This window comes from Saccopteryx bilineata, chromosome 10 (genome assembly GCF_036850765.1).
Source record: "Saccopteryx bilineata isolate mSacBil1 chromosome 10, mSacBil1_pri_phased_curated, whole genome shotgun sequence".
In the NCBI taxonomy this organism is placed as follows: Eukaryota; Metazoa; Chordata; class Mammalia; order Chiroptera; family Emballonuridae; genus Saccopteryx; species Saccopteryx bilineata.
The window spans coordinates 66,301,891-66,315,097 of NC_089499.1; the positions used below are offsets into that span (position 1 = coordinate 66,301,891).

The following is a 13,207-nucleotide window of genomic DNA, read 5'->3' on the forward strand; positions in this document are numbered from 1 at the left end:
ACGTGAGAAGTTGGATCAGCACAGGAGAAGCTGTGTGCCTTCAGGAGGAGAGGTAGTGGAGTTTGAATCAGCAGGAAATATCTTGGAGTATAGTAAAGTGTCTATTTCTGTCTTCTTTAAAGATTATTCTCTTAACTGCCACAGGGGAAATTAACTTACAGGACTAATAGTGTAAGGACCACTAAAGACTACAGACTGAAAATAAGTTGTTTTTTGTTTTAGCAAGTGAATGTAATTTTCTAGTTTTGAGTTGTGATTAACTAGTTAACTTGGGAAGGCAATAGAGAATTGAAGAACCGTCATCACTATATAAAGTCTTCTCAAAGGCTAAAATCAATGTTGAAGTTAAGTCTCTGGCTGGTATGAAAAGAATAAACAGAAACAATTCTTAAATAAGTGTCAATGAGAATGACATTACACCAGACTGAATATATACTGAATCTGATATCATGTAATGTCAGGAGTTGTTAAACCATATTTATAAATAATTATACTTTTCATGGCAAGTTGGGGTTTTTTCTAATTTGAAATGCTATCACTATTCTTTTGTTAAAACATATACTTACTTTTGCCTGCTGGATAGCTCAGTTGGTTAGAGCATTGTCCTGAAGTACAGACGTTGCTGGTTCAATCCCCAGTCAGGGCACACACGAGAACAGATTGATGTTCCTTACCCCCCCTCCCCCTCCCCCCTTACTCTCTTTCTAAAATCAGTAAATAAAGTTAAGTATATATATACATACATACACTGTATTTTTCGCTCCATAAGACGCACCTAACCATAAGACACACCTACAGTTTTAAGGAGGAAAATAAGAAAAAAAATATTCTGAACCAAATGATATGTTAAAATATTTAATAAAATACCATATTTTTTGCTCTGTAAGGTGCACGGGCATTTTCCCCTCCACTTTTTGTGGGGGGGGAATGCATCTTATGGAGTGAAAAATACAGTACTTAATTTTTACATAATAAGGGTTTTCATGAGAAATTTGAATCAACTGGTTTTTCTTGACTGTATACTCTTTGTATTTTGTATATTCAAAATGAAATTTGAAATAGAAAGTGTCAGTGCTATTTTATCAAGTGTATTGGCATTTTGGTCACTACCTTCAATAATAACAACAAAAGTTTTTACCTTCAAAAATAAAATAAAAGTGGGTATACAACTCAGTGTATAGAAATTAAATAGAATAATATAATTATTTATTGTCTGTTTATTCATGAACCCATCTTAACATTTATTGAGCCTGTGTGCTTTGATTGGTGATGTTTGTGTGGAGACAAATCAGGCCTGACCCCTGGCCCTGGGAATTCTCATCAAGATAGTTTTTAGTAAGAAACACTATTAAACAATTGACTCTAAATTTTAAAAAGTTTAATTTGGGGGCAAATGTTTCAGTTCCTTCAAAACCAAATACATCTTTAATTTGTCACTGACCTGGATAGCTTTTTAGGCGGCATGCTTATCATTCTGGTGATCTTTGAACAATTGGCTTTATTTATCCTTCAGATGCTCACATTGTCATTTTTCCACGTTTCATTTTGTAAATGTAGTCCTAGTTAATTCAAGTTAAAAACCTTCTTTCTCTTGTTTGTAAATTTCCTTCCCTGTCCTTTTGGCAAGTCTCTGAAGGTGGTCCAAATATAAGTGTTAGTCCCACTCTTTCGATGAGACTGAAAAATTCAGAGCTCTGCTGGTGGGTGTGACAGTGCTTCATACAGAATGACTGGGGGTTGGAGAGTGCACAGAGGTGACACTTAACCACATGGGCAGCCACCGGCATGCCATGATTGAACAGTGTTCTGAAAACTGAGACCTTTTCTTGTGTGTATGTATATGTGCATGTTTATATATATGAAAAATTACGGTCGCATAGCAGAAAATTCCTACATGCACAAAATAAAAACTTTAAAAGAAACCAAATGTGATAGGATGACAATTCAGTTTCCCCACCACCAGACTTTCCTGGTACCAGTCCTCAGAGGCAAACATTTATTACAGCATCTTACATGTTTTCCAGGTTGTCTGTCAGGGCACCATTGCCAATCTATTCCTTCTGTTTTCAGAGGCTTTATTTCAGTCTATTGTATGTTAAAAGTATCCCTGTTTGAAAATCATTCTTACCTCTTTAGTGACACTGTATTTAGCAAGATTACTTTCACTTCAGAAAAAGAATAAGCAACTACTCTTATTGACCTTTAAGATTTAAGAGTTCTTTTGTCTCTAATAAACAAGCTATGAAACATAACAAAAAAAAGTATCCAATTGTATACTTAAAGTGAAAAGCAAGTGACAATAGTGTGAATATGTTTCCATTTTTGTAAAATAGTTAAAAGAAAATGCAGAGCAATCATTTACCAGAATGTTAAAGTTATCTCAGCTGGGGCAGAGGGGCTGCACTCGGGTCAGTAGCCTACTCAGTATTATGTGAACCTAAGAAAAATGAGAGCAGAGAATCTTTTTATAATAAGTGTAGAGATTTAATGCAGAGGCAAATTTTCAAGTGGCCTTTTGAGTGTATGACTCGTGTGTGTGTGTGTGTGTGTGTGTGTGTGTGTGTCTGTGTGTGTGAAGAGTTGATTTCCTCTCAACTTCAGGTGTCACTGGTTATCCTTCTGAGGTCCTAGTTAGTTGCAATGTGTCCTTACTAAGTTGAATGAAAAAATTTTTGAGGAGAGTAGTTTTTATTCCGGCCATGAACACGTCAATAATTTGTTAACCAAAAAACAAAAAGGTGGGGGGAAGTGGCAACCATATTAAATTAGGTACCTGTTATTTGTAGTCATAAATTGCTCTAGTGAATGTGTATTATTTCCTTTCATTCTATGACTTTCAGAACACTCTTGGCTTAACCCAGAAAAGTGCAGTAGAGTAACCATTTACAGTTTTCAACTATAGGAATACCTCATTTTATTCAGCTTCACAGATAGTGTAGCACCTCTGCCACAAAGGCTATAACTCCTTGAAGGCTCAGATAAGGGTTACCATATTTTAGCATGAAATATTATTAATTAAGGTAAGTACATTTTTTAAAAATATAATACTATTCCATACTTAAACTACAGAGTAGTATAGACTTAACTTTTCTACATGGACTGGGAAACCCAAATAATTGTGAAAAATCACTTCACAATTCACTTCAAAAATCCCTTCATTGTGATACTTTATTGAATTCGTCTGGAGCCAAACCCACAATATCTCTGAGGGACACCTATATTGATACTAATTTTATATCCTTACTAGTTGGGGCTTCAGGTTTCCAACTTAAAGAATCACAAAAAAATATGTAGAATGGCTAAGAATGTACTCAGTATGGAGCAGTTCTCAAGAGCAACTTGGTAGAATTCAAAGTAAAATTTAAAACTTAGTACTTGTTAAGTGGGTGATCCCATTTCTCTGAAAGTGTCTTCTGGTAAAAATGAGTTCTATACTGGACTGTTTAGCCTGGTAAATTTCATTTCTAACATTATTCATAAATTAATGAAACATGAAAGGAATCTAAATGTCCAAAGTAGAGGAGTGGTTAGATGAATTGTGGCATGTAACTGGAGCTAAGATTGTGTATGATATACTCTTACCTATCAGTAAGTGAAGTCCTCGATGACTGGCCGGTAACATGAGAAATTATTTATAAAACTATGTTTAATATCAAAAATGATATAAATCTTTATGCTTTAATTTATTAAAAATATATGTGTGTTTGAGCATAATTTTTATTTTTTACATTTTACAGCATTATGAAAATCATTTAATAATATTAATAAAATTGGAAAAGAAAATAATTATGGTTAGATTCTTTTTCTTCTTAAGCTATTGGTAATATTCTTAAATGATTTTATTCTGTTAAAATATGTGAATTCTAGTATTTAGAAGGATTCTTTAAAGTTATTCAAATGTAACTTTAAAAAAATTATTGAGATGTAATTGATAGATAGTTTTGTATAAGTTGTACATCATAATAACTTAACATACTGTATATCATACAATGATTACCATAATAAGTTTAATTAACATCAGGCATCTTATGAGGTCCATGTATATTTTACTCACTGAAAAAATCTGAAGAGTATGGTTAGTGGCAGTTCTTTCAGTCCAATGGAATTTTACCCTCTTAACTACTTACAGGGTATTTTTTTTATCACTCTGCTTTATAAATCTCACTATAGCTGTCTTAGTTTGCTTGTGTTACTCTTTCTGTCATGAGGGCACCCTTCAGGGCTTACATAAGTGAGTTTTTTAGGGTTTTTTTTGTTGTTTGTTTCCAGATTTACTTTTCATTTTAAAGCAAAATAGCTTGTCATTGTTTTCAAATTATATTAGATTTTCAGCAAAACCATTCAGAAACCATAGGGACCTGTTCATCTTTGGAATGGTGTCATTCTGTGAATGTGTGTATTTACTCTTAATGCTGGTGGGTTAATTATAAGTCAGGGACAAGTGGCATTTGTATATTTGTATATGTCTACTCTATGAACAGGAGTCTATAAAATATATGAATGCATGTCCTGGTGGTAATATAAAATACAAGGCTCATGTGTGCACGTGTGTGTGTGTGTGTGTGTGTGTGTGGTCATAATTCACTGCGCTTGAAGTTCAAAGTCAGGAAGAGGCAGTGGAATAAGTTGCAAAATAGCCCTTTCCTTAAAGAGAATGTGCTGCGTACAAAACAACTTCCAGTGTTAGTGTTCATTTTTATAGTGTTATATTTCTGTTCAGTGGAATCTTAGGTTATGGAAATAAGTGTAAAAATAATTGTCTGAAAGAAGTCTGGATGCAGAAACTTACTAGAGAAAATATTTGAGAATATGGTTCATTAGCGAGTGCACAGATACACTTCCCAAAGCGCCACATGGGGTGGAGCAAAGTGTCCTGTGGCTTGGATCCTTGTGGCCAGATCATTATGGATTGATTAGAACCCCACTGGAGGTTTAACCCCTTGTTCTTGCCAAGTTTTTTCTCATACTTTGTGTGAGTAATTTTAGGAATATGATCTCCCTGTCACTATTAGCTAGGATATGTTTGTCTTTCTAAATTGTTTTATTCTTAATTATTTAATTGCATTCTTTTTTTGCTTGATAAAATTAACCTGTGAAAAGAGTGTAAATTATGCTAAAGTGATTTATGACACAAAGGAAGAGAATTGTATAATATTCTGGGTGGAAAACCGGAAGAGAGAATCATAGGAGAATCATGGGAGAATCTCAATGAAGTACAGAGTTTGTCATTTCATTATGTAGATTAAAAAATAAGTTCTAGCTTCTTAAAGTCCTTTGCAGCCTAAGTAGAAAGCTTTGCATCTAACATAAAACCTGTTAAACACTTTTCATAGAAGGTGATACATTTCTAACATTGGACTATTCACTTTTGAGGATTTCACTCTTGCTTTTAAATAACAATGCAGCATTAGTTAGTAAAATCATGGGAAAAGGAAACCCCAGATTCATTTCTGTTCACTTTCGGCCATTGTGGGTTCCTCCTGCCTTTCATGTCTGGTGGGCTGGTTCTTGGCAGTAAATTCCTTTTCTCACCCAGAGTCTTTTCTTTCAGTCTGTCCCATGAGGAGCACCCACACAGCCACCCTCTCTACGGACATGGTGTATGCAAGTGGCCGGGCTGTGAAGCAGTATGCGAAGATTTCCAATCGTTTCTAAAGTAAGAATGATTTTATGTTGCTTTCTTCTTTTAAGTCGCCATCACCTCCCACCGTGCGTGATTTTTCTCATAAAAGGTCTGGCACGCTGTCTTGGAAGTAGTTATACTTCTAGGGAGGTACTCCAAAGGGCCGCTTGGTGCACTTAGGAAGAGCCTATGTTTACCCTTTTGATTTTTTTCAGAGTAACAGTGATTTAAAGAAAAATTCTCCCATATTAAACCTGCAGTAATTTAGTTTTTTTATTTTTATTCATGTCCCTATGTAACAAATCTAATCAGTGACATACTCACTGGCTCTATTTTTATGAAATTGGTGTCAGTCACTGGCCAATGTATCTTAGTGAGTGGACCTCTTTTTTGTTTTAGTATAAATGACTTGATAAATATAAGGAATGGATGCTGAGAAAATGCTGTCAACTTGATTCTTATTTTTCTATAATTGCCATTGACTTTTGTTCAGATTCTTGTCCTTATGGGGAGAATGCAGAAACTTAATTTCTACAAAGTATGAGTAAACTAGGGCCGTGTCATTTGAATCTGCACTACTGGTGAAACATCTGGAAAGCTGTTGACAGCCTGGCTAAAGTAAATGTTTCTGCTTTCCCTCTTAATTCCCCTTACTCGTCCTGCATTATTGGCATTTCATAAATATATTGGTAATATCACGGAGCCATTGACATTTGGACTGACTATACCAGTCCATTATGTTTAATATATTTATGTATCATGCAGCAATCATATATATATTTATACACACACACACACACACACACACACACACATAAATGTAAGTCCTGCATGTCTGGGAGCATGATGGTTTATACAGTGAGTGTTGGAGTTTGCTTCCCTCTGGCTTTCCTCTCTCATTCAAGCCCTGGAAATAGAAGTAGGCTAATTTACATGCAGATACCCGGTTTTATATGGTCTTTGTATTGTTAGAACAATTTGTATACCTATCTTTATGGACCTGGATACAAATATTATACATAATAAAGCCATCCTTAGAGATATAGCTAATGTTACCTGCAAGGCATTCTGTTGAATATAATTTTTTTTATTAATGAATGGAAATCTGTGAATCTATTTCATAGCTTCCCAGCTTTAATATTTTACTTTAAGAGCATTATATGTTCATTAAAAACATAAGTACTTACAATTTTTAAAAGAGAAAGACCTAGAGGTGTTTCTAAGTATCAGCAGTTGAGATTGGTGATATTTCATTTTAAATTAAGCAGTAGCCCTTTACAATTATTGTGAATCAACTTACTGCCATTGGGCTTTGCTCTCTGATAAATCACTCATTATAGAATCTTTGTATTGTTATTTCCTGATAATTTGCCAATTCCTATTTAGGTATTAGAGAAAAAGATCTTTGCAGAAACCCTTTTAAAATTCCATCTTTGTGCTAATTTTACTTATCAACCTCTGTAAAAATGATTTATCTTTATAACATCTTTAGAATTATAAAATTGCTGTCAATATTTTGGTGATATGTATCAATTTTAGAGTCACAAGAAAAAGGGCAGTTTTCCAATTTGACCATTTAAAATTTTTCTGTTAATAGCCAAAAGTATTTCCACCCTGACCCATAAATCATAGGTTATTTATTATGTGAGCCAAAAATTAGGTGATACAAACACATGTATATACACATACGTATGATATGTGTGAAAGAATACATCCATGAGGAAACAGCACAATCTCAAACCACATCTAGTACTAAAGAATCTAAAGCTCATTAGAATTGAAGCCCAGACTTGATTCCTATAAAGAAAAGCCCTTTTCTAAAGGTAGTAGGAGTCTGGCTCTTGTACAGGAAACCACCTATCAGATACTGTGGTTTAACACACTACACGATGTGTTCTCAGGTCATGTTTGCTCAATAGGATTGGAATGCCCATTATCAACCTGCAACTTTAGCTTATTTCCTAGTACTTATTTACTGATTTATACTTCTCAGAAGACTTGTTTATAAGCTATAGAACCTCAACTTGGCTTAAGCCAGAAAAGAAGTTTAGGGGGATAGGATTCTGGATGATAATTGCTTCTGCATGGCTAGCGTCAAGCATGGCTGCCTCTAGATGCTTAAACAAGGCTGTTAGAGTTTTGGTCCTTTCTTCCATTTTGTTCTGTGAGGCCTTTATTCTTGGGTTCTCTCCAAGTGGAACCGACTGAGGAAGACCGATTTACAGGCCACAAGTTTATCAATCCCAGAGTGCATCTCTTTTCCAGAAAAGTCCTGGGTAGATGATCCTTGCTCAGACTGAGTCATGTGTTCTGCTGTGAGCCATCACAGTGACAAGCCAGGTCTGCCTCCCACCCTACTCCAGGCCAGATGGAGATGTGCATTCCACAAGAACCATACAGGGGTAGGGACGAGAGACTTGGTCTTCGAGAGTAAAAAAAGGAGTGTCGTAAACCAGCATAGGGAAAGTAAATGCTGAGTAAGAAAAAGCCTCCAGAACTCAGAATGAGTTCTCTTGCTGCTTTCTTGAGTTACCCATTGACCAGCCATATATGACCATCTCCAGATTTTGATTTTCTTCTACGGCATGATTTTAGTTCTTGGAAATTCAGAGTTGTCTTCAGGGGTCAGTATCTTGCCTAATGTAGTAGAAAATTAAGCATCTGGTGGATTCACATTTACCCGCATCTCTGTGCAGTCCAAAGGGGAAGCACAGTGGTGTGAATGTATCCACCTTTTCCTCCTAGTGAACTGGACTAAACGAGCAACCCAACTTACGGCTCAAACCAAAAACCACGTGGCCTCTGTAAACAATGTCATCATGGAGTTGTTATTGGGAAGCGATGTTTCAAGCATTCCTTCTCAAATCGCCATGACTGTAGACTCTGAGCGTCTATCTTTGCTGGCCACACTCTTCTTCCATTACCTATCTCACCTTAGAGGTGTTTTCTGATGGCTTAAGCACATTGATACCAGTGGTGCTTGGATTCTCCAAGGCACTCCCACTCAACAAAAAGCCTTGCTCTGACCTTGTTAGGTGTGGCTTCATAGATTTTCTTCACCTATATTCTAATCCCTTGACTTTACACTTCCCTGGTAAGAGCTCATCATTAAATAGCCCTAAACAGTACAACAGACACAATTCCAGGTGCTTTACACATAAACTCATTCATTCCTCACAAGCCCCTTAGAGTGATACTATTAAAGTATTACTCTCAAACTACAGGTAAGGCAACTAAGTCACAGAGTCCTTAACTCCTATAGCTAGTAAGAGGTGGTATCAAGATCCAGACCCAGGTGTTCAGGCTTCGTAGTGTTTGCTCTTTACAACTGCACAGTATCGCCTGGTTGGACGCAGTGCGTTTTATTATCTACGTGCTTTCTCCTTAGGCAGTCGGTATTAAAGCTTTGAAGAAAGGCAGATTGGGTAGTGAAGCCACTTTCATTAGTGTGAATGTGCTCTTTGAGCTGGTTTCTGAGCATCTCGAAGCCTCATATCAGCTTGTTAATTGGGGATAACAGTAGTAGCAACCTCTTGGGGCTGTTAGAATTAAAATGTACGTAATGTAAAGTGCCTGTCCCATACTAGGCACTCTTTTTAAATATTAGTACTTACCTTCTTATCCAAGTATTTTTTAAATAGGGGCAATTTAAAATATCCAAACATCTCTGACCTTGTACCTAGGGAAGGGGTTGAGACTATGCACAGTATTGATATTTCAGAAAAGACTCTTCGTTTGTTTTTTTTATAAATAAATTTTTATTAATGTTAATGGGGTGACATCAATAAATCAGGGTACATTCAAAGAAAACATGTCCAGGTTATCTTATCATTCAGTTATGTTACATAACCATCACCCAAAGTCAGATTGTCCTCCATCACCTTCTATCTGGTTTTCTTTGTGCCCCCCCCCTAACCACCACACTCTTGTCCATGTCTCTTAGTCTCGTTTTTATGTTCCACCAGTGTATGGAATCATGCAGTTCTTGTTTTTTTCTGATTTACTTATTTCACTCCGTATAATATTATCAAGATCCCACCATTTTGTTGTAAATGATCCAATGTCATCATTTCTTATGGCAGAGTAGTATTCCATAGTGTATATGTACCACATCTTCTTTATCCAGGAAAAGACTCTTCTTAATAACTTTTTAACCATAAATACCTGGTAAAAAATTTCTGCACAGTTGAATGTGATTTGGGGGCAGAGAATGGCAGACTTCTATAAAGGGACAGATGATAACTATGTTTGTCTCTGTCACAACTGCTCCCTCTTGCCATTGTAGCACTAAGGAGCCGTAGAACTAGACGTAAGGAGTGGCTGTGACCATCACATTTTTAGCTAAGAGATCTTTTTGCAGTTCCTTGATCATTGCTATCCAATGTTACTTTCATTTGAAATCACAGAGCCCTTTAGTTTATTCATATTCTGGGGAATATCCATGCATGTCTTGGCCCGTTACTGCATTTGCCAGACACAGATTGTACACTTTCTCATAGGCTTGGGTTCCTCCTGGTTTTTAAAGTTCAGTATGAAAGAGGAAAGTGACTTTGATTGCAGTTGCTTTCTGATCTTTATAGAGACCAGGATCAGTTATTCACAGTAAAAATCCCATCTGACAATAAAATGCCACCATTAAGGAAAGGGATGTAGAACTCACAGGGCTAAAGATGAGGCATATTTTTTTGTCCTTCCTGAGAAAGAAATATCATAACTGTTGGTAAGTCAAAACCAGAGATTTGACACTTTCCTGTGACCATTCTGCAGTATTTATTTCCAAGAAGAGGGATATAGCACAGGGCCTTGATTTCAGAGATATATACTGTCTAGAACCATCACCCTGTTCTCTTCCCTCACAGCTTTATCAGAATCAGCAGATGGACCTAGTCTGTTATATGCATTTATCCCCCTGTTTTTTCTCAAAACGAGTTGCTGTTTCAGTGTTGTTGTTTTTTAATCTATCAGCCATGAGTTGATCATGTGACTATTGTATTTGTTAGAGCTAACTGATACCAGCAGGTGCTCCTGCTAACTCTAATGAAATCCTCCAGCCCTGCATTGCTTGGAATCCTCAGATAACAGAAAAACAAAAACAAGCCCAGCGCCAGCCACCGGACGGCTGATGGGTGCAGCTCCTGGTGTGCCCCGTTCTTTCCACTCAGATCAGTGTCTTTCTTTCAGACCAGGTTGAACACACAGTCGTGACCAGTAGACACATGGAGTTAAAATTCTTCCTGTTTCTTTATAAAAAGGGACTCATTTTTGGCACAGTAGAAAGTGAATTTGAAGGTTAAATCATGACCACATTTTCCTGTTTCGAACTTAGAATATAAAGTCAGACACAGACAGTTTCACAAGTTCCAGGCACTGTCCTCTGCCTGGGGAAAACTCCCCTTTCCTCTAGGACTGTCTTTCAGATGGCCACTTGGATAACGTCTAATAAAAGGGAAACTTACATCCTTACTTAGTATCCATTTGAAGGAAAATTTGGGTGTTTTTTGTTTCTTGTTATTTCTCTTGGTAGACACATTAGTCAGACATATATTATTTGTTGAAGCTAAAATAATTTTTTTGCCATTTATTAGACAGCGTAGAGAGAAATGCTGAAAAAAATGCTCAGAGGTGGAACTTTGACCATTTCAAGAAGGTTGAGGGCTGTAGACAGTAGAGGACATTTCATTGGTAATTTGAAATAAATTTTTTTTCTGTGAATTTTACTTCTCAAAATTGTGAAGAGTTTTGTGTGAAAGAAACTACCAAAGTGCTTTCTGTAATGTTTTCACAAGTGTTTTTATCATAGTAACATCTTGTTTACTTTAGTTCCCTGCCTAAAACTACTTGGAACACGTTGAGAAAACATTTCAAGAAAGCCTCGACAAAGCGGCCTTTGTTAGACAGCCACCGTGAGGCTGCAAGGATCACAAAGGTGTTAACTTTCAGCCCCTTAAGCACTTCCACATGAAATTCCAGCAACTCTGTTTGTGGTTTTGGAAAAACAAAGTGTATGTTAAAGAAACCAGGTATATGCTAATACATGTCGAAAGAGGCCGGATATCATAAATTGTTTCAAACTCATTTGTGGCTCTCAGTTTGCACGGCTGAATGTTCTGCATGGAAATTACCCCTGTTTAGTACTGGAGACTAGAGTAGAGAGAGAGAGAAAGACCTACAGTCTAATATGGTGGATGTATGCAAATTAATTCCAGCCTCACAATTTAAATCTCAACAACAGGGGGGATGAGATTTGTTCCCATCCTTGGTGATAGGGCTGAGCATTACAAAGTGAGTTTAATATTTTTCTGAATTTGACTTTTCATGTTTCACGTATTTTTTAGTTGTTTTAGAAGAAAAAAAGTTGAGTGTTACCAAAAACCATTTTTCCCCCTTCAAAAGGCTCTCACCTTTCTAGGCCCTGACCAGATAGCTCAGTCCAAAAGTCTCACTTTTCTGACATTTTTCAGGAGTTCAAGACCTTTCCTAGTACTCGTAGAGGTCAGAGTGGCCTAAATACCACAGTGCCCTCTAGTGATCTATAAAATATTAGATAGAAAAGTTTTGACAAGTTTGCCAAAGGTATCAAACAGGCCCACTGCCACCAGTTTGCTCAGAGGAGCAAATAACATTCGAACGCATTTATGTATGTATGTATGTATATATGTACGTATGTATGTATGTATGTATGTAGCAAAAAGATTGTACTAAGAAATGCAAATGAAATGTAGTTTTTTCTTGTAGGCTTTGAAAGCATTAGAAAAAATTTTAATGTCTACTCCTTCAATTAATTCCTCCGTGCACTTGCCTGTGTGTAGACAGCACATTGTGTCACTGGAGTACATTGTGGTGTGTGCATATCTTTTAAGAGCCATTAGGTAGCCTAGGTGTTTCACGTCAGCACTTTCAGTGTACGGTTAGAAGGCATTATTTAAAGACAGGGATCATCTTTGCACCATACTTTTATTGACACTGTCTGCCATATTATAGCCATGTCTAAATGGTAAAATTTATTATTAGCAGTAGTGTCACAAAAGTCTGAGACAGCGATTTTCCTTTCAATAAAAGTAGTTAAAAACCTTTTAGAAAATCCATAATTTTGATTGCTGGTACTTCATAAATGTATAACTGGTACTTTTTAGCTGTCTCTTTAGGGAAAATTGAGTTTTATCACCTGCAGTACCTGGGTTAATGAAATTGTGTGTTGGAATTTAGCCAGGATGAAAGATGAGATCATTCCAAGACACTGATATTAGCAACAGGTCTTACAAAAAGCTGTGATTCCCAAGTGAAGTATCTTTAGATTGACTTTTTTTGGTAGTATTTTATTTAAGTTGAGGGATGAAGCTAGTTGTCATTTTCAAAGTTTCTGTACTGGTGAGATTCTCATTTGGCCACACATTCAAAAACCCAGTGACCTGAAAAACTTGTGTGGAGCCAAGAGAAACAGAGAAATGTCCATCAGTGCCTAGCAGAAGAATTTCCTTGCTTCAGATTTCAGCTTCAGTTCCTGTTCAGCCCTTTACAAATCACGGCTCTCAGCTCAGATTTGAAGTAATGCTGCCTTTTCCCCGTGTTCCTCCTGTGTTTGAT

The 13,207-nt window shown here is 36.5% G+C and overlaps 1 protein-coding gene across 18 annotated transcripts in view; it reads left to right on the forward strand.

Moving 5' to 3' along the window:
* Nucleotides 1–13,207, forward strand: part of FOXP1 (forkhead box P1) — a 671,570-nt gene that overhangs the window by 608,995 nt on the left and 49,368 nt on the right. For all 18 annotated transcript variants that reach the window (XR_010727343.1, XM_066245805.1, XM_066245816.1 and 15 more), the window contains one exon: nt 5,552–5,656. Coding sequence is in view for 17 of the 18 variants with exons in the window: in XM_066245805.1 (XP_066101902.1) it covers nt 5,552–5,656 (105 nt within the window). In the remaining variant the exon portion in view is untranslated. The remainder of the gene's footprint in view (nt 1–5,551; nt 5,657–13,207) is intronic.